The sequence below is a fragment of the Ascaphus truei genome, chromosome 3, assembly GCF_040206685.1.
Source record: "Ascaphus truei isolate aAscTru1 chromosome 3, aAscTru1.hap1, whole genome shotgun sequence".
Classification (NCBI taxonomy): domain Eukaryota; kingdom Metazoa; phylum Chordata; class Amphibia; order Anura; family Ascaphidae; genus Ascaphus; species Ascaphus truei.
Window position 1 is genome coordinate 69,795,614 of NC_134485.1, and position 22,080 is coordinate 69,817,693.

A 22,080-nucleotide genomic window follows, 5' to 3' on the forward strand; every position below is an offset into this window, starting at 1 on the left:
CCTTCCAAACATGTTGAGGCTGTTCTTCTGTACACAGAAGTATAATGCGTGGTGCTAAGGACATGCCTTGATAAAGTGCTCTGTGTAGCACGAAACATGTTGGTAGGGTAATGCCTTGCCTTTTTTCCTTCCATGACTATTAAATCTTTTTAGGATAACGCACTTTCTTCCTAATTTTTCTTGTTTGGATGATTCCGGTTGTGCTCTGCCACTTCTCTCTTCTATCTGTTCTTCTGTACAGTCTGAATACCTATGGGAAGTTGTTGGCATTCTCTGTTCCACTGTTACTGCTAATCTCAACAACTGAATTCCATGGAATTTATGCTTTTACATATTTCATGTTAAGGGATGGAAGTTACAGGTCAGATCGATCATCCCATTATTTCACAGACATACAAAAGGCTTGAAACCCTAATCTGATGTGCATTCCAAATGTTAACAATGGTGTTTCTATAACATAACATGATTCAGATCCATGATTACATTCACTAGAGATTCTGGAGTTTTCTTTGAAAGTCATCTTTGGAATGAAACAATGTTATATACAGGGCATTTAATTACTATTGCACACCCACAATATGGTTCTCCAAAACTCAACATCAATAAATTTAAGGATTAAACTTGAATCAGAAATAACCACCATATTTGAACGACTGTTGATATGGTGTGAAGTATTATTTCAAATGTAAGAAAACTTTGAGTTGTACATGTTGTGATTCAAACAATTGGAAAATGCAAAAATATGTTTAACAAAAAAAACAGCTGTCTAAATATTTTAACAGAATTTTAGGCTCTGCCCATTTACAGTAAAGTGTTTCACTGTAAACAATCAAAATTATTTCTAAGACTTGTACAATTATTTTCAGAGCCGATTCCCTGTCCAAAACAAATACACACATACACACACTACAGTATATATATATATATATATATATATATATATATATATATATATATATATATATATACACACACACAGTATATATATATATATATATATATATATATATACACAGTATATATATATACACACACACAGTATATATATATATATATACACAGTATATATATATATATATATATATATATATATATATGTATATATATATACACTATATATATCTATATATATTTTTTTGAAAACGTTGTATGTTGGTGTCCCTATGGGCAATCTGATTGGTCCGTCGGTCTGTCACTCAGCCTCCGGCCAATCAGATTGCTCTGTCAGCCCCCCCGCCCCCCACGCTTCTCATTGGTCACACTCACCGCCACTGACACAGGTACCCACGGTCATCGGCGCCACCGCCTCACCTCTCCCCACCCCCCCCACCCACCTCCCACACAGCAAACACCAACATCCCCGTAGCTGCCAGCACCGCTACCCATGGGCATCGGCGCACGCTCCTCTGTGCCACCGCCTTACCTCTTCCCACACAAAAAGCAACCCCACCTCAAAGCAAACCCCAGCCTCCCCGGCACCGCCAGCACCGCTACCCATGAGCAGCGGCGCACGCTCATGCCGCCTTCTGCCGAGTCGCCGACACCGCCTCTTACACGCCGCCGCCTGCCCTCTCGGCTCTTCTCCTCGGGCCCCGTATTACTGCATGGAGCGCAGGAGGGCGCAAGCTGGTACCACCCCCCTCCCGAACCCACCCCCCCCAATCAGCAGCTCCGCACGGGGTGGACAGGGGAAGAGTCAGAACACACACACAGAACTCCCCCCCCACCCGCGGCCGGGCCGGGAAACAGTCGAGAGAGAGGGGAGAGGGAGAGAGGAGAGAGAGGGGAGAGGGGAGAGGGAGAGGGGGGAGAGGGAGAGGGGGGAGAGGGAGAGGGAGAATGGGGAGAGGGAGAGAGGGGGGAAGAGGGAGAGCGGGTGGGGGGGGGCGCACCACACACGAACTGCCTAAATGACACACACACACCCTGACTGACACACACCCTGACTGACACACACCCTGACTAACACACACCCTGACTGGCTGACACACATACACTGCCTGACGCGCACACACACACACTGCCTGACGCACACACACACTGCCTGATGCGCACACACCCACTGACGCGCACACACACCCACTGACTGACACACACACACTGACTGACTGACTGACGCACACACACACACACACACACTGACTGGCTGACACACACACACTGCCGCACACACACGGACTGACGCGCACACAGACACACTGACTGACACACACATACACACACGCACACGCACACACACACACACAGCCTGACGGACACACACACACACACACACATCGACTGATGCGTGCACACACACACTGACGCGCACACACACACATGAAGCTGTAAAGGGGGGTGAGAGAGAGAGGTAGGGGAGAGAGAGAGGAGCGGGAACATTACATTCCAGGCAATGCGGGGTCTCTCAGCTAGTATATATATATATATGTAACATCGCTGGAAGAAGAAATCAGTGTATCTCGAAAGCTCGCACAAATAAAAGCATTTCGTTAGCCACAGAACGGTATTGTCTATTCATTTTTTATTATATATATATATATATATATATATATATATATATAAAAATAGACGATACCGTTCTGTGGCTAACAAAATGCTTTTATTTGTGCGAGCTTTCGAAATACACTGATCTCTTCTTCCGGCGATGTTACAATGAATGAAGCACCATAATATTCTTGAGATTATGAGGTATACTCCCACTCCACACACACTTTTTGTAAAGCACTATATACTCTGTGGGCTCTCCATTCATTTATATTCACACAGATACACACACACACTCTTACATCACTAACTTTCAGGAACCATTTAACACCTCCAGCCATAAATCACATCCACACAAGGGGGGGGGGGGGAGAGACAAGCACAGATAACATTCCAAAGAGACACTGTTTTTAAGTATACCGTTTGCTTGCTTCATTCATTGTAACATCGGCGGAAGAAGAGATCAGTGTATCTCGAAAGCTCGCACAAATAAAAGCATTTCGTTAGCCACAGAGCGGTATCGTCTATTTATTTTTTGATTATTGAAGCTCGGCTAACACGGTACTGATACCTCTACATGGATATATATATATATATATATATATATATATATATATATATATATATATATATATATAGATATAGATATATAGATATATAGATATATGTAACTATGGTACAATATCTGGAATATTCTGATCTATATGCAACTATGCATAGTAAAATTAAGTAATGTGTAAATTAAACAAATGAAGAAAGTGAATTGTGATTATCTACCATACAGTTTTTAACACATCTATATTGAAGGTCAATGAAGGTCAGTCAGGCACAAATGCAGTTATGCTGAGATTGAGAAACATTTTCAGAAAATGGGACAATTCCACTGACTAAACTAAATTGTTCATGACTAACGGCTACATATGGTGTTAACCTGAATCATAATTGCAAATAATAATAATATGTTTCCATATATTGTGCTGACAGACAGTGTACCGATGTAGCCAGCTTTTTTGCTCTTAGTGATAACACAATATTTCCCATTATAACTCAAAATAGCAGAGGTTTTCTATAGGATGCAATGGCTGTGATGGCGTAGAATATCAATACACCAGAGGGAACAATAAAGCCTGAGTACTATACATATAATTGTATGCAAGGATAATGAGACCTTCCTCCAAACAACTTACAATGTAATTTTGGCAAAATTAAAATAAGCAAAGTTAGATAAAGAGACTTACTGTATCCAATGGCAGCTACACTAGGATTAGAACTAGGTTCACATGCTTCAAAGGCAGGGTTTTTAGCATGAAATTACTCCATTAGCCCCACGTAACATTAATAGTCTCAATATTCGACCAAGGTCAACTGAGCCTTTTTTGCTTGTGGAGGTGGATACAATGAGTACCAATTAGGCATTTGATAATAATAATGTGCAAGCTAATAAATTAAAATTGAGATTTGTATAAAAAGTGCCACAAAGATATGGTATTATTTTAAAATGACTATTATCATTGAAATGAAAGAGCGCTGAATCTGAAATCAAATTAAACAAAGTAGGAAACCTGAATGCTTATAATTTTGGAGCTGAGAAAGATAAAGGATTCACGCCAGGAGTATCTACATTATGTGGGTTTAACCTGTCTTGACTCAAATCTATCCCTTCCTCAGCAAACTCTAAAATGTAGGAGGCTAGTAAAAATGATCCCTATTACAGTAGTTTCTCTTCACTATAAGTTATCGTTTGAATTTGAAATGAACAATTTAGCTAGTATAAATCATTACTCACTCTTCTTCTCCCCCAGCTAATTCTATGGCATGTTTACCATGATGCTATTATATCTATCATTCCAATTGCCTACATACTGCTAGTTGCAATTACTCACAAATTGCCCACCTTTCATTTCAAAGGTACAGTACCTATTTGAAAGCGTGAGTACCTTGTAAATACACATTTTCTACTTTAACTTAAAAACGTATCGTTGGAAACACACAACAGTATGTGACTCTTGTAGAGGCAACTGCTTGAATTGAAGTATCGCTTGGTGGATCAATACTATAGTAATTTGCTAGCATAAAAAAACGTGCAATGTTTAATGTAGATTCCTTACTACTGTACATGAAGTGGAAACATTTCTGAGTCATTCTGTGATTGAAGCATGTACCGAAATCCAGTTTTAAATCATTGTATTCTATATAGCAGTTGACAAATGGAAGTTAACGGACACTTAAATAAATAAAAAAAATAGTATTTCCACTAATTGCAATATTCCTATATTCTCCACCATTGTGCAATGGTGACCTTGTAGCCTGAATTGCAACTCATGTAACATACTGTAATAACAGATCTTGTGATTGGATTTAGTGCGCTGAGTGTCGGTTCTGCTAGTTTGCTACAAAGAATGTGGGTCTAATAGATTAAAAATACTACAATACATGAGACAGTGGGAGACTGACCTGAGGGAGACCCTGGACACAGAGATCTGGACAAAGATAGTGGGAGTCACCGCAAAGAGTTCCATATGCACGACATTAAAGGAGAACGCATATAAGGTTCTAATGAGGTGGTACCTCACCCCGCTAAAATGATCTAAATTACTGCCAGGTTACTCCCCATTGTGCCCCTAGCAATGCGGAGAGCAGGCAAACTTGTTACATATGCTGTGGTCCTGCCCCCACATTGCCCAGATTTGGAACGATATTCGAAATTGGCTTAAAAGGATCCTTGGCATTCAAATCCCGCTAGACCCCTGGCTATTCTTACTGAATAGACCAGCGGAGGGTCTATCCAAAAGCATATACAAACTTATAGCGCACTTCACCATAGCGGTGAGGGGTGAGATCGCAGCAATATGGAAGCAGAACACAATTCCGTCAATCACAAAAATTCGGCACAAGATTTGGTATATATGCCAGATGGAAAAATTGACGAGTTTAGTCAATGACACTGGCACAAATTTTCTAAAGGTCTGGTCGCCCCGGCTAGCACAAACTGATATCCCCGGGGCGGAGAGGGCCACAATTTGGCTCTGATAGTTATAAGTGCGTTCTCCTTTGATGGTGATGGGCTAAGAGGGACGAAACTTGGCCGGAACCAGAGAAGCTAGTTACCTTCTGGGTACAAGGATGAGCCTTCTCCTACTCGGCTTTAACCGTGTAATTTCAAAGTCAGCATGGGTGCAACGTGGGCGATAGGCGGCCTTCCCTTTTAACCCCCTTGTCTTACCCCCAATGTGTTGTTTACCCTTTTCTTTGTTATTCATTGTTCTTATTATGTTAACTATGTTAAGATATGCTGGATAATGGCCTCATGTATAGACCAATGTATATATATTGCCTGGAAGCAATAAGTATTGAAACCTGTATATGAGACCAATAAAAACTTTGGTTACAAAAAAACAAATACAATAGAAACAGACCAAAATATAGGAGGGGCACTGCTATTAAAGATTTTTTATCTGTCCTGGTCTACAATATGTAGAGGAGTGTGGCTTTCAAAAATGTGTTAATTAATACTTTCAGTTAACCAATTCACTTAGCTCTAGTTATCCTTAAGGTAACTTGCTTTGGTACAATATTTGTTGGCCTGCAAATCTACAGTAGCCTGTAGTTAATAACTGAAATTGGAGAGCTGTAATGTAGTGGTTACTAATGTATTTAGTGGTTTCCTTTGCCCTGAGTTTGAAACATTCTATATATTTGCTGTATCAGATGATGTAAACACTATTTTTGAGGTACTAATTTACTATATCACTTCTCTCTACCTGTGCAAGCCATTTTCTCTCTAATGTGTAAAACTGTGCTAAGATCTTTATTTTGACATTATATAATTCCATTGAATTACACCATCAAATATCTTTTAGTGCAAGATATTTCAACCACCTACGACTAAATCAGTGAAATGTGGGACTTCTGGACCAAAAAAGTACTGACAGAAAACCAGTGACACTTGATATGTTGTATTACTGTTTATGAGCAAAAGGGAGTCAAGTACATAAAAAAATAGGAAACAAATCAAAAGATAGCAAAAAAGTTAATTTAATGACTACAAAAAGTCAAGGTAGCATCCAACGTTTCGGTGAAAACATGCACCTTCATCAGTTCCCTGATTTTTGCCTATTTTTTGGTGTGCTTGACTTCCTTTTGCTCATGATCTTTACTCCTTGACGAGACCATTTGTCTTAGCACCCATTGTTATTACTTTAGACCCATTGCAGGGGCATCCAGAGTGGCTTGAACTGATGCCCCCTCCTTTTCATAGTATTACCATTAATGGCATGAAATGCTCCATCTTTTTTTCTGTATTTTAAACTAACTTTAATTTTCAACTTGACTCAAATACAGTTAAAAACTCAAGAACAATTAGTAAAGGTTTTATGTAATGGAGTTAAATAAATAGTAAATCTTCAATTGAAGGCCCACTAGAGTCTAAACAAGTTTTATTATTATTTAAGTATTGTCAATTTGCAGATTACATTAGGTTTTCTATAGAGAAAGAGTTGAATTAAATACTATCGCAATTGAGACAAAATCTTACGCAGAATGTCAATATCTATCAACGTGATATAACAATAAACAATATTTTTTTCTGAAAATAATATTTTCTCCAAAACAAAGTAGTAAGTTCAACACATCGCTTTGACCAAGCTGCTGATTTGAAATACCAAAGCAGCCATTAATTATTAAAGCAAAGTGCTGGATGATTTGTTTGAATTACTCAAAAATGGAGTTTGTCATTATTACAGTATTAAATAATCCCACCAATTCTTCTTTTTGTTTTCCATGTTTCCCTATTTTCACTGTGCTGGATATACTGCACTGCACTATTGGCGAATTGGAAAAATGTGCTGGGCTGATTACCTGAAGGCAAAACACTGGCTAAAACGTAACCGTTTGAGCGATCCATGTCGTAGCCACCACATCACAGGATATTCACTCTCCAAGGGCCCATTGACATAGTGGGTTTTAAGCTTATTTTTCTAGGGGATATTGTGTTCTACGCCCTTATGGAACGCTAATCGCGATCTGGTCAGAGCTGGGGAAAAAAAAGAGGAGGACTCCCTTCTCTTCTGTTCATCAATAGTTAAAAAGGATTGTGCTGTGTATGTTATCAAAGCCTGCGTTAAACATATCCAGGACTATTTATCGAAGTCTCTTGACTGCAATGATTTACGCCCCAGTTTTGCAATTAGGAAACTTTGATAAACAACCCTCACTTTTTAAAAAAATATTTGCATACAATGAAGTATCTGCTGGCATGGAGATATAAAAGAGGTCATGCTAAAAAGGGGTGTACTGCTGCGGCCAAGTTTATTCGAGCATTTGCCCGTTCTTGGCCGCAGCAGTAGCCTGGCGCGCGCCCGAGGGTGACGGGCGCGCGCCGAAGCAGCGGAAGAGCGCCCTCCGATCGGGGCGCTCTCCCTACCGCTGCCGGGTCCGCCGGGTCCCCCGGAACACCCTGCCGCCGTCCCGCGATCGCGGGACACCAGGGCTCCCTCGGGGAGCCCTGGACGCGCGTGCAGGGGGCGCAGGCTCCCGAAGACGCGTGACCGCGCGTCTATGACGCGCGGCACGCCGAGGGGCGGCCACTAGCAAGCCGGGAAATCTCCCGGCTTGCGGTACCGGCCACACTTTAATAAAGTGTGTCGGTAGTGTACATGTAAATACCAAAAATCCAGAAAATCCTTATTGCTGTTTTGCTGCAGTGTGATTTACTAATGGTTTCCCCATTATTTTAAGAAAACATTTAATGCTCTGTGCCCCTCAGCAGCTTTTTTTTTTTCAATTTTTCCTATTAATGGTTTTTCAAGTTTGCCCTGGTTTCATAAAGTTTTGATTTCTTATCCTAATTGTCAATGGATAAACTTGAGAGTTTGGAAGTAATACAGTACAAACAAGCAAATATTGTAACTTACCTTATTACAAAAATATGTAATTACCTATAGATTAATCTGTTTTTGTCTTTATGCTAACTTCTGTGTACATCATTGCTGATATATATATATATGTAGAGAGAGAGAGAGAGAGAGAGAGAGAGAGAGAGAGAGAGAGAGAGAGAGAGAGAGAGAGAGAGAGAGAGAGAGAGAGAGAGAGAGAGAGAGAGAGAGACAGAGAGAGAGAGAGACACAGAGACACAGAGACACAGAGGTGTATATATATATATATATATACTTGCACTGAGTGCTCATTTGCATGTCATTTCCCAGAATCCCTTGCTGCAGTGGAAGCGTTGTATGCTGGGCGATAATGGGGAAAGACAGGGTTGCAGACCTGTCTAAAACATGCAAATGAACATACAGTAATATTTACAGTTGCTTTATGTTTTACTGTGGAGGGTTTTTGTCACCTTTTTACCCACCATAACCTTAATAATTGTGGTGAATACTTAGTCTAGTCTCTTAACCAACTTAGCCATTATAACCAACCTCACACTGATGATACCCATCAAGGTTGAAACATGTCTGTGAGTGGGTTTAATGGCTTTGCATCTCATCCCAGCCTCTGTCTAAAAGCTGTGTTTAAAACAGCATGCATTGGCTTGAGGATTTGCTTGTGTAATACGAGCTTGAGACAAAAGGTGGCACTGAGTGCTCATTTGCATGTCATTTCCCAGAATCCCTTGCTGCAGTGGAAGTGCTGTATGCTGGGCGATAATGGGGAAAGACAGGGTTGCAGACCTGTCTAAGACATTCAAATGAACATACAGTAATATTTACAGTTGCTTTATGCTTTACTGTTGAGGGTTTTTGTCACTTTTTTTACCCACCATAACCTTAATAATTGTGGTATATATATATATATATATATATATATATATATATATATATATATACTATTAAGACAATAACATGTCAGTAATTATGAGATCACACATGTGTGAAAGAATAGATCCACCAGAATTATAGGAAACAGCACACAGTTTTCCCAAACTCGGTTACAGTATATTTGAAACAATAGGATGCGGGAATTCTAAAACTGAATGATCCACTACATCAAAAGAATGATGCATGCAGCATACAAGGAATGTAGGAAACCAATAGGGAACTTGTTTTTACCAGGACAGGCCTCAGAGGCAAAAATAAATAAATATATTATTTGTTTAATTTATTTATGTAAAAGCTCGTTTACATAAATTATTTCAAAAAAAGTTTAAAGGCCATGGTGCATTTTAGATCCACTGGATCTACATGGATCATGCATCATCCTGAACAGCTTCTTTAATCCTCTTAAAAATAAAGCTGAAGGTGTTAAAACCCAATAATGCACACATCTCCAATGAAAAATAGTCTCCCAAAGTGTAAAAAACAGTTATAACGGTACATTATGCGATGGTTCATATACAGTATCATGTGAAAACTCAAATTAAGGACGAAATTCACAGCTTGTATTGAGAATACTATGGTCCTTATTCTGTATTCTCTGATACTGACGATCTGTCAGTATTACACAGTAAGCCCCATTGACTTCAATGGGGTTTTCCCTGTGATAGTGCTGGATCAGTGATAGTGCAGCTTGTCTGGTACGTACATTACTATTGTAGAAATATATGTTGATTTTAAAATATATTCTTGTGTCATTCTTTCAATTGTTGTTGCTCCTCTTTGCATGTTGAAGTTTTTTTATTTGCAAAAAAGAACTATGTTGTTAACTTGAGGTATAAACCATAGAATCTAAAATGTGTGGAAATAACAACTGTATTAAAACATGTTTCTGAATAGAGCCAAAATATACTGCAGTCACAGTGCTATTGTGACCCCTGAAGGATGGAATCAAGAGCTAAACATGACACATACTGTACTGTACTTACAAGCAACATATTGCACAGACACCTCTAACAGATAAGAGATTGACTAAACCACATCATAATTATATTATAATTATATATTTCTTTCCATTTTAGTGATATTTTTCCTTTGTTGTGTCTATAATCTGTGTTATTTTATTTCAGGCATGCTTACTTAGGAAAAGATTTGACAAAAGCCACAAAAAGCTTGCACTGGATTTGACCCATGTTGTTGTTACTCTACAATATGTTTAATTTAATAAAAATACAAAATATACTGTCTATTTTTGTATTTTGTATTTGTATTCATGTTTAATTTAAGATACAGTATGAAAATCGTCGCTAATTAACCTTATGAATCCCATTTCTATGACAATATTGACAAAGGAGCCTGGAATGCTGTGATGTGTGTTACTATGGTATGGTACATGTTTGCAATTGAATGAACCCCTCATTATAGGCCAATGAGCCTGTTACAATATATTTCTGGTATTGGGCGATCAGTACCATCTCTATGCTAATGACAGCAGTTAGAAAATCTGAAATGTATGATATATGCTTTGGCTCTGCAACAACTTCTGAAAACTTGTTTTGACTGATTTTTACTAGTCTGATCTATCTACAAATGCAATTGGGAATGGCCCGTGAAGATAGTATCTTTTATTTTCACACTTTGCATGGAATATCAAACAAAGAGATTTCACAAGACATCCATCTTCCTATCTAGAAGCTAATTATACCATGCTGCAAGAAAACCTAAGAAACTGGGATACATTGGTGTCTGACTTCTGCCTCTGGTTTTCATCTATGAAACATTTACACAACTCTATGGATCGTAATAATAACTGATAAAGCAATGGAATTGTATTTATTTATCTTGCATTAGTTACTGAAAATTGTTGAGAACAGAGCCTATACCCCAACCAGATTTGAATGTGCTTTTAAATCCGAGCTTTTGGGAAGCAGGCTTGTGGATACAATACCTCAAGAACAAATCGAGCGAGGGATGTTAGATAATATTTTCTGTCACATCAAACTATTTATAAAGCAATATGGAACCCAATTTCTACTTTTGCTGTGTGTATTACTTACAACGGGAAGCCTCATTATGCTAAGGAGATCTGAAGGCTATTAAAGGCGAAGCCATTTATTCCTTGGATAAATCTGGCGGCGTTTTACACTATGCTCCATTTTCTTCTCACTTTTGCATCCTGAAAACTTTGATAAATTATTCCGTGACTCATAACCATTTGGGTGAACAAACCAAACTGCATGTCATGTTTATTATTTTAAAGAATGTATTTTGTTGACTACAAAACTGAACTGGTGACTTTCTTTAAAATAAAGCATATTGCATTATATGTGATACAAACTTAAATGACTTCCCATGGCTGGGTCTGCGCATGTGTAATAGCCAGTAGCCATGAAGCCTGTCTTGCAATTCATAAAGAGATACAAAAGAAAGCTACTTGCAGTCTTTTCCTAGTAGTTATTTCTATTCAAACCCATTTTCAGTACCTCCCTAACCCAACTTCATTGTTTGCAAACATAGCATGAAAACCCTGGCCTCAACATTGACCTTGACAAAGACTGTGTGGACTGATCTAGTCAATGGGTCCATTGTGCAGGGTTACATTTGCAATGTGCGTTTTTTTTTTTAAAGTTGTGTCTAAGGTAGCAAGTGGGTAAACCTAACAGGTTTTTTTTATTGTTGACCCTTGGACTCACAGAAACTCTACTGTTGGAGAACATTGGTGTTAAATACTGTACATCACAGACAAGTTAGGAATTGCAGCAATATCTTATTAATAGATCACCCTCCTTCTTTGCCATTATTTTGTCCTCCCTCGTTTTACTCCCACGCTCTCCCTGTCCATTCATCGCTAGTCTCTTTCTGACATATGCCTTCAAAAGTTGAAACAAGTGATTTATATAATCCTATATACTGATATAACAATCTGATCATTTTGTGATTGCTGCATCAAACACAGGGGACCCTCCTCTATATGTACAGTAGATGCACCTTTCGCCCTCTCTGATTTCTAATACATGGAACACAGGGAATGCAGTGCACAAGGTGGAGAATTCCCCACCTCCAATATAACTTTACCATTGCAGTACAGAGTAGTGCACAGCAATCAGCATCGTTTTTCTTTAATCAAACTGAATTTTAAAGAAATATCTTATTTACTCATTTGCATTACATATACCAGCTAAACTTTTTTTTTCTTAAGCCATACCAATAAAAAGTCCCAAATTAGCCTAAAACATGCTGCAGTTGCAGTGCACATATATCATGCTATGTAATATTGACGTTTTCTTGCATTGGCATCATTATCTGCATATAGGGTCTTATAGCTCCTAATGGGAGAAATTCATTTTAATTGACAACATTGCTGTAGTGTTTCTGACAGAATCGGGATTCTGTTGGAACTGATATTGAGAGCCAAGCACTGTACTGTGATATTTTTCTTCAACAGCTTGCAGCTATATAATTCTCCTGCAGGATCTGCAGAAATAATTGCATGCCAATCCATACCAATACACTTAATGGTATATAACCTCCCAGAGAAAAGAAAATGCATAGCACACAATTAGCAATGATCACGTTATTAAGTGTATCTTTCATTCAAGGTGCTGCAGATTTAGTGAATGGTGTAGCAGGTACTGCTGATCAGAGTTGGTAAAAAAAATATATATATATTTAATAAATAAATTGGAGCTAAGATTAATATGTAACAAACCACATTCTGGCTGTTTATTAAGGGTCTGCATCCTTTGCAGAGCCCAGCCACCTACAATATTGCACTAAACTGAGCGTGGATAGGATTTCTGGATAATCCAGCCCAATACGATGTATTAGGATAAACCAGATTGCCCTGATCACAAAAAAGCACCATCAGAAAACATTATCTGCAGTTGGTTTACTCAAACAGCCAAATCCAACATATTTAACATTATGCAGCAATCGTGGAGTCCCCATGTCTATCAGAAGCACCCAAGTTTACAGTAGTTATGCCGCTGCCTGCTTTCCATAGACAGAAAATCATCTTACCCAGCACGATCTTCCAAATTGCTCTGGTCTCGATATCAGTCAGCAAGGTAATTGTTGGTCATCACAATTCTCATTCAGCAGATCCACGTTTTATTCCTGTGCTATTTTATTTTTTTTGCTAGCAATCACTAACAAGATCCCCATTCACAAGTGCCAAGTTCACCACCAAATCGGATAATTCCATCTAGACCTGGGATTCCTGTTAAGATCTGCTGCCTCCAGTTCTCGAAGTACCCAGCTATGCTCACAGAAGAAGATGCAATCCAGGTGTGAAGCGGGATGGAGACGAAAAACGGGAGGACGAGAAATATGGAATAAGAAGGACTGAGAGATAAATAAGTCTGTTATCAACAGGACAGAAAAAAAGATATTGATGGGAAATTCTTCACTGGCTCCTGCAGCCTTTGAAAGCGAAGCCCACTATACATGTAAGATCTCCATATTCAAGATGCAGCCAGGGAAAAAGAGAGAAATCTATGTATATTTCACAAGTATCCTGCAATAACAGATCCGATGGGGTTTTCCTTGTAATGTACTGCTATGTGAAAGAGCCCCTGCTGTTTAAAAGGATGTCTCCTGGGTCCTAGCACTCCCAAATGAAGATAAAAAAAAAACATTCAAATCAGTTGTCTGCTTGGTCCAAATGATGCTAATCTCCAATAAAGATGACAAGTGAACACCATATAATCATGCAACTTCATTAACAGCCACCATCCACACAAAAAATCCCAGTGAAGAAAGAATGAGAAAGGGAGGGAGGTAATAGAAAGACAGAGATAGACAGAAAGAAGGGGGAGAAACTGCAATGCATAAATGAATCCAGTGTTTCAACAAGATCTCCTCATTTGATTGAATGCATTCTCTAGCTTGCTGCAACTGCAAGTCATAAAGAAGATACTGTTACTGCCACCCAATGGATATTTTAGTACTAGCCAATCCACAACCACTGCTTTCCAACCTTCAGTTTAGCAGGCTGAATTAAAACAGGAAACCCTTACAAGGAATCAAGGAAGGTCTATTGCTCTATTGCATTAGCTATTGCTCTCCTTGGAGATAAGTGTAATCATTGTGTAACTTAACATTTTTAAATGCTTTAGGTCATGCAAGCTGATAGAGCCACCCTGGTACATACAATATACACTGATGGTCATTCAATTAGATTGCATGTAGACATAGTATTATTATTAAAATTATTATTATTTTAAATGAAGTAAAAAGTGTTTTATGTACTGTCTTCTACTTGATTTGGTAGTTCAATTTGTGCTTTACTGTTGCCATGGCCCATGGGATCTTTCTTTTGTTCTTACTGTCTGCACTGTGTAGGAACATTTTATCTTCATTCCTTTCAATTCTCCCTCTAACTATTCTGAATCTACTGCATATCAAACAAATTGTGTCAGAACAAAATGTTGCAGCATTATTACCAATTAAGACTAACAACAGCTGTAAGGTGCATCTAATTAGAACTTGTAATTACTCTGGGAAAATACATTCATTTGCAGATGTTTGTAGAGCAAAACAAATGTTCTTAATTCTGTTCTTAAAATATAATTCTGACCTGAAAATGTATGTGGGGTGAAGGATCATGCTTTCAGGATTCCAGATACAGTACTTGCAATGTGCAATATGTGCAGTATTTAAGTTGCAGTAGTGATTCTGGAAATTAAAACAAAAAATTCACTAAAAACTAATGTTGACTTATAGTTTTTTTTTAATGCGACAGCAATACAATATTCCAAAACATTTTTGAAAGAAACATAGGAATGAAAAAATATGTCAGGCACACCAGAGTTTAGGGACAGACAAATGGGGCAAACATACTTAATGTATCAAAGGTAAACACTTCATTACAAACAATCCTTTTTTATCATTGATAAATCGGATACTATTTCCTGCCCCCCCCCCCCCCTGGTTTTGTAGGTAGGAAACTTTGGAAGGGGCAATGTATAAAGAGATGCATTAGACATTTTTAGCTAGAAAAAAATGGTATCTGCAAAGGCATTTTAAATATGCCTCAAAGCAGTAATGTATACAACAAAAGATGAAAATACCCAATGCTACATCAATGTGACAAAATAAGTAGTTAAATACTTCAATGTTAGTATTCTCATGAGTAAGGATCATTTAGTTAAATCCTTTGGCCAAAGCGTTATAAGCCTGCAGCCACTTCACGGCATGACCACTATGCAGATCAAATATTTATATGATGTGGTTCTGGGGTTAGAGCTTGCTTGGATTGTGCATTTATCAAAACAGTAATGTAACAGGGTAATTGTACCCCTTTAACTTAGCTAGTCATTCTGCATCAGGGTCCATCAAGATTCCATGTTGTGCGCATTGATGGTCTCCAAGTATGACCTGATATAACACCTCTAATAAATGAGCTGCTTGAAATATATAACACACATTTAACAAGACACGTATATTTGTCCCCAACAAAAGGCAATAACAAATGTATTGAGCTGCGCTTCCAAATGCACTCAAAAACTATATACATAAGTTAAATAAAAATACCCCTGCTGAAGGTCCCATAGCGGATCAAAATGTTGTTGTTACAATTGGGCTACAATATATTATTTTTTCATGATACTTTGTGTTCTGTGTGTATATATATATATATATATATATATAATAGATCATGTCAAAGGGATTAAGGCCATTAAAAATTTCTTGGATAAAGATAGTGTTTTACCCCCATCCAAAAACAATTTATATTGGAAAGTATTACATTTATACTTGAACATAATTGTTTTTCTTTTGAGAATTCATTTTATTTACAAATCTTGGAATGGCCATGGGGACCAGGATCACCCCCCAGTTATGCCAACTTGTTTATGGGTTTTTGGGAGGATAGCAATAACGGATCCAACAACCCTTGGGCAGCGGGCCTTGTCTACTATGGCCATTTCATTGATGATTAACTTATTATTTGGGATGGGGAGGAAACTGACCTTTTACAATTACTATCTTTATTCAACTCCAACCAAATGGGTTTCATTTTTCCGCACACAACTGATCAAGATCTGTTGTCTTTTGGGACCTCCTTTTGACGATTGATGAAAACTTTGACATCAAAACTGATTTTCATTTTAAGCAGGTTTTCTGTAACAGTTATCTAGAAGCAAATAGCAACTACTGTATTATTAAAAATTGTTGCAAAATATACCATATGGCCAATTCAGTCAATTAAAAAGAAACTGTTCTATGCATATTGATTTAGAAAAACAGTCTCTTTTATTAAAAAACAAATTAATTGCAAACAATATGATAAAGTTCTGGTTGAACAGTAATTTTCTAGAGCAAAAGAACAGCTCTTCTATCAATTTAGATAGAAAAAAACTTTAAATAAAATTAATTTGAGGAATGTGTCTGAAGATAATAAATAAAACATTTTTTTATCTGCATTTATCACTAGATTAAACCTGTCTGGTTTTAGGATAAAGGGCATACTTGAAAACATTGGAACATTCTGGCCAGTGATTCTATTCTTAAAGGATATATTCCTAAAATACCAAGTGTCATTTTTCGTAAAGCTATGAGTGTCAAAAAAATTGTAGCAGCCAGTAAACTCAAGTTCATTAATCAAAATGTGGATCACATGAATACTTTATCCCAGAAAATAGGTCATTTAAAATGTGGCCGAACTAAATGTGTCACGTGCCAATTTTTGCTCACAAAGGGCCTCATGCAGAGAGCATCGTTATTTCGAAATTCGCCATTTTTTGTACAATTTCGCGCAGAAACCGGCAGAAAATGGCGAGTTACGAAAAACGCGCCATTTTGTTTTTTCTATTGCTAAAACTCGCCTCGCGGCTGGCGAGAACCTCCATCTCGCCATTTTTAAAACTCTCCGAATGCAGAGAGGTGCGAACGGCATGTAGCGGCTGTTCGCGCCAAGAAAATGGCGCGATTCTCGCATTTTTGCCGCGCCAGGAAAAGATGGCAAGATGGCGCTCGCCGCCTATAGTAAAGGGGAAAAAAAAGGCGCGAATTTGTTTTTACACGTTTCTGAAGCGCGCATCTCGCCAATTTAAACTCGCCACACGCATCCATGTTAAACATAGCAGAATTCGCACTTTTCTGCATATGGAGAATAAAACTCTCCAAAAAACCTACTTTTTATGAAATTCGCCAATTTTAAAATTCTATGCTCTCTGCATGAGGCCCAAAGAATGAATTTGGGTGTCATTTTAGTAGTGAGACTTTGGGCCTCATGCAGTAAGCGACGATTATGTGAAATCGGCAAGCTTATCGATTAGTCATGTTATTGGCGTTTTTCCCTCTCCGTATGCAGTAAGTGCCGAATACATTCAAAATCAACCAGAAAACAAATCCGACCACTCTCACGATGATGAGCCGATCACACACAGGTGTATCGGCGTGCGTGGCGGGGTGCTGTTAGGTTGCACAATCACAAATCTTGCTGAATCAGGCGAAACAAGCATGTTTTTGATTGCGCGCCATATTTAAAGGCAACGTGTACTGCTAATCATTCTCTGTGTTGTTGGGAGTGAGAGAGAGAGAGAGACGCACAGAGCTGGACGATTGAAGATTTGCATATTGACTGAGAGACTTGTTGTGTATTGGGTGAGCTTTGTCCTTTGTTGTTTTGTTTACATCTTTGTCTTGTTTTATATGTGGAAGTGGGTCGTGTGATTGCCTGTACATTTCTTGTCTGTTTTTTGTGAGTGCTGGAAGTATGCCCGCAAAGCGTGGGAAGAGTGATGCTGGTGGGAGTGGGAGTGCTACTCGTGGGAGTACGCGTCGGAGTGAACGTTCTGTTCAGGGGAGTGATGTTGCTGGTGCACCGAGTGGTGTTGCTGGGAGTGGGAGTGCTGTTGTTGGGAGTGGGAGTGCTGGTGCTGCGAGTGGTGTTGCTGGGAGTGGGAGTGCTGTTGTTGGGAGTGGGAGTGCTGTTGTTGGGAGTGGGAGTGCTGTTGCTGTGAGTGGGAGTGCTGGTGCTGGGAGTGGGAGTGCTGTTGCTGTGAGTGGGAGTGCTGGTGCTGGGAGTGCTGGTGCTAGGAGTGTGAGTGCTGGTGCTAGGAGTGTGAGTGCTGGTGCTAGGAGTGTGAGTGCTGGTGCTAGGAGTGGGAGTGCTGGTGCTGGGAGTGCTGCTGGTGGCGCAGTTGCTGATGGGGTGTCTGGTGGTGGCGTGCTTGCTGGTGGCCAGCTTTTGGAGGCTCTTCCATTGGAAGAAGGAGAGTCCAGTCAGCACCAGCCAAGCTCTGACCCTAAACCTGCTCGGAAAAAACGTGTGGAGAAGCCACGTAATCCTCGCTTCAATGACCAGGAAAATAGGGCTCTTGTCACTGGCATTCTGGAGCACTATGACAGTCTCTATGGACATTTAGTAGGTAAGTGTAACTTTACATTTATTATTCAAATACATGTGATCCTAGGTCATCTGAGTTTTGTTCATATGCAAATATGGGTACACAATATCTTTCTATGTTCATTAGTGTGGAAACACAGCTTTTTATCATGCCTTACAAGGACAAATAAACACAGGCGGTCAATTTGCCAGAACTGCATACAATATGAATGCAACCTTGCTTACATGTATAGGTTTAGTAGTGAATGCTCATGTGCTGCACATATTACACATAAAACAGCATGTTTGCTATCTCTTGGAACAGCTAGCAGTGTAGGAAAGTGGTGCTTATATTATTATTAATTTACCTCATATCTTTTATATGTTTTTCAAGGGCGGACAAGTGCAGCAAGCAAAAAAGAAATGTGGGACACAATAGTCATTGGTGTCAATGCCTGTGGGAATAGTGTCAGGGACAAGTATCATTGTCGGAAAAGATTTGATGATATTAGGTCCAAATTGAAAAAGAAAATACAAGACCAACGCGTGCATGCTACTGGCACTGGAGGTGGGCCCACACCACAACGTCTCATATTGACTCCATTGGAGGAGCTGCTTCGGCCAAAATTACTTACCGTCGTCGTGGAAGGCTTGGCTGGTGACCGTGACATTGGAACTAACACATCTATAGTTGCTTATGAAAAGGTCCATTTTTGCTTTATGTCATATACAGACAGCATAATGAGGCACACGTATCATATGTTATGTCATTGTTTTCATAACTTAAACACTGCAGATGACTACTTAGCTCATCTACCATTGTGTTAAAGCAGCTGCAATTAATATCTCATCACAGCATACACTTCAACAGAGGGGGTGGGGTTCAGCACACACACTAATTACAGCCTCATTTCACGGTCAACTTAGTTCACACCATTTGCACCTGTTTCAAGTCATTGAAAGGTGTGGCTGATTAGGCTTTTTGGGGAAGGGAATACCTTTCTTACAACCTGAATAGCACAACTGAAGTTAATCACACTCATTTGAAAGCTTAACTCTAGCTACTAAATGCCCCAACAACTCATTACTTATCAAAGCGTACGTCACACATTAGTTCACTCATATCTATAGTTGAACTACTATGAAAGACACATTATCACACACTGCATGTGTTGTCTTGTTGAGTCACAGCCACATTCAGGTGTGCCACATCTTCGATTAATGTACCACACATATCCTCTACCAAAAACAACACTTTTTGCAATATGACCACCTTCATGATAACCATTGTGAATGGTCATCTCATGATAGTTATGTACATTATGATACTGATATCACTACACAACATATGATTTTTATGTACTCATTTAATCTATTTATCCTCACGCATTACTGCAGAAACATAGTATGTTGTATGTTAGGGAACTCAAAAATTCTAAGTACACAGGCATGTACAGTGTTATTACAACTATTTATGTTCACTTTCACACACATTTTCGGTTAAGGAACTGATGTTGTTAGTTAATCATAAATACAGAACATACAATAAGTGTTTGTTCAATATTTACACATGTAAATGTAAAACTTATGTTATTGTTATATATAGTTGCCCCTGGAGGACATGTGTCACCTGAGATGGAACAAGTGTCTTCACCTGGGTCAGCCAGCTCAACACTACTAGAAGGTGAGTGTATCATTTGCTGGCCATATAATATGTGCTCTTCTATATGTTATGTTGTCATGTGCATTATTTGTTTTGCACATCTTCTTTAAATAGGATTACTTAGTGTCAGTGAAAATTAAGTGTAAGGCAACATGTATTGTGTTAGTGATGTTAATTATCATGTAGGACTTCTGAGTTTAGAGCAACTTTTCATTCATTCATATTTCATACTGAGTCCAAACATTATTCGTAAGTCAAGGTAGTTTTTAATGAGGTTATAAAACGTATGCTAACATGTTAGGTGTTACTTAGGACACAGTACAATTACATAGTAACACAGCATACATTAACATGCCATTTAATAATGTGTACATTTCTTTTTAGAACATCATGGTGATGAGGATGATGAGTATGATGAGGATGACGCCACAGAAGAGACTGAAATACAATCATGTGACCATGAAGAGGTGCCAATAGAAACTGTTGTACCGCCAAAACGTCCATCAACTTCCACATACGATGCAATTGTAGCTTCAGAGGGAAAAATAGTGGACGCAGAAAATCGTCGCCATTCAGACATGATGACAGTGCTGGAAAGGATGATTGGACTGCAGGAAGAAACAGTATCACAATTGGCACATCTCCACAGAGTCTTCATTGAAGTGCCTAAACAGTTGCAAAAAATCAACACCTCATTCGAAGCATTAGTTGTTCAGCAAACACAAGCTAATTACTGGAGAATGACTAATGTACCACAATTCAACACCTCCCAGCCAGGATCTGTTCATGCAGGTCAGTTTTCACCACATTCATCTGATATTCATTCACCAGGCCCAAATGTTACCGGTCAAGTAGCAGACATTGCTGTGCAGGTTCCTGATGACATCCTACCGCTGCCATCTGTACAAATTCAGCAGCAGACACCTACAAAGGAGGCGACAAAAACAAAACAAGACACACATGAAACAGACCAACCATCACTTGTGCAGTGTCTACCAACTTGCTCACATGTGTCACTGGGCACAAGCCCTGTCCGTGAACAGTCACTACCCAAAAGCCCTGTAGGTGAGTCGCTGCCCAAAAGCCCTGTAGGTGAATCGCTGCCCAAAAGCCCTGTAGGTGAGTCGCTGCCCAAAAGCCCTGTAGGTGAATCGCTGCCCAAAAGCCCTGTAGGTGAATCGCTGCCCAAAAGCCCTGTAGGTGAATCACTGCCCAAAAGCCCTGTAGGTGAGTCACTGGCCACAAGCCCTGTAGGTGAGTCACTGGCCACAAGCCCCGTAGGTGAACAGTCACTGGCCACAAGCCCTGCCCGTGAAGTGCCAGAGGCCACTCAAAGTGGCTCTGTTGTGCCTAAAGTTGGTGGCAAAAGAAAAAGGAAAATTCAAGAGACAACAAGCAGGCCTGTTACTCGCTCGCAAAAGGAACAAAAAAATAAATGTTATAATTCAGAAAATATGTCTTTGGCCTTGTTTTGTTGACTTCAGATTATCTAATTACTATTGTATGTATGCTGAAGACTGTGTTGTTTCCAAACTTTCAACTATGTTCTTGTACACGTGAAGTTTTGGAAATGTTAACACTCATAATTAATTGTGTTATAAATATTTATGTTGTAATCGTCTGTTCAGTAATGGTCCACCAGGAGCCAGTTGCTAAGTTTAGAGAAGCTGCCATTGACTTTGCAGCAAAACATTGCATTTGGGTGTGTTAATTGATGTAAGAATTGCATATGCATATTAGTCACATGCAATTATTAAAACACCTAAGTAAGTGCAAACATCTTTCTT

At 39.1% G+C, this 22,080-nt stretch overlaps 2 protein-coding genes across 2 annotated transcripts in view; one reads left to right on the top strand and one right to left on the bottom strand.

Moving 5' to 3' along the window:
- IL1RAPL1 (interleukin 1 receptor accessory protein like 1) overlaps positions 1 to 14,182 on the bottom strand; it is a 1,561,353-nt gene extending 1,547,171 nt beyond the window's left edge. The window contains exon 1 of the mRNA XM_075594263.1: positions 13,320 to 14,182. The gene's annotated coding sequence lies outside the window, so the exon portion shown is untranslated. The remainder of the gene's footprint in view (positions 1 to 13,319) is intronic.
- A 6,068-nt stretch (positions 14,183 to 20,250) lies between these two features.
- Positions 20,251 to 21,812, top strand: LOC142490926 (uncharacterized). Its single transcript, XM_075593317.1, has 2 exons — positions 20,251 to 20,314; positions 20,678 to 21,812. The coding sequence occupies exons 1-2, from the start codon at positions 20,266 to 20,268 to the stop codon at positions 21,769 to 21,771; spliced, it is 1,143 nt and encodes a 380-aa protein (XP_075449432.1). The 5' UTR covers positions 20,251 to 20,265; the 3' UTR covers positions 21,772 to 21,812.
- The last annotated feature ends 268 nt before the right edge of the window (positions 21,813 to 22,080 follow it).

What these genes read in the sequence shown, in the direction of transcription:
- LOC142490926 (XM_075593317.1), top strand. Translation starts at nt 20,266, where the DNA reads ATGGAACAAGTGTCTTCACCTGGGTCAGCCAGCTCAACACTACTAGAA. An exon ending in CAGCTCAACACTACTAGAAG is followed by an intron (nt 20,315 to 20,677) that starts GTGAGTGTATCA and finishes ATTTCTTTTTAG; the next exon opens with AACATCATGGTGATGAGGAT.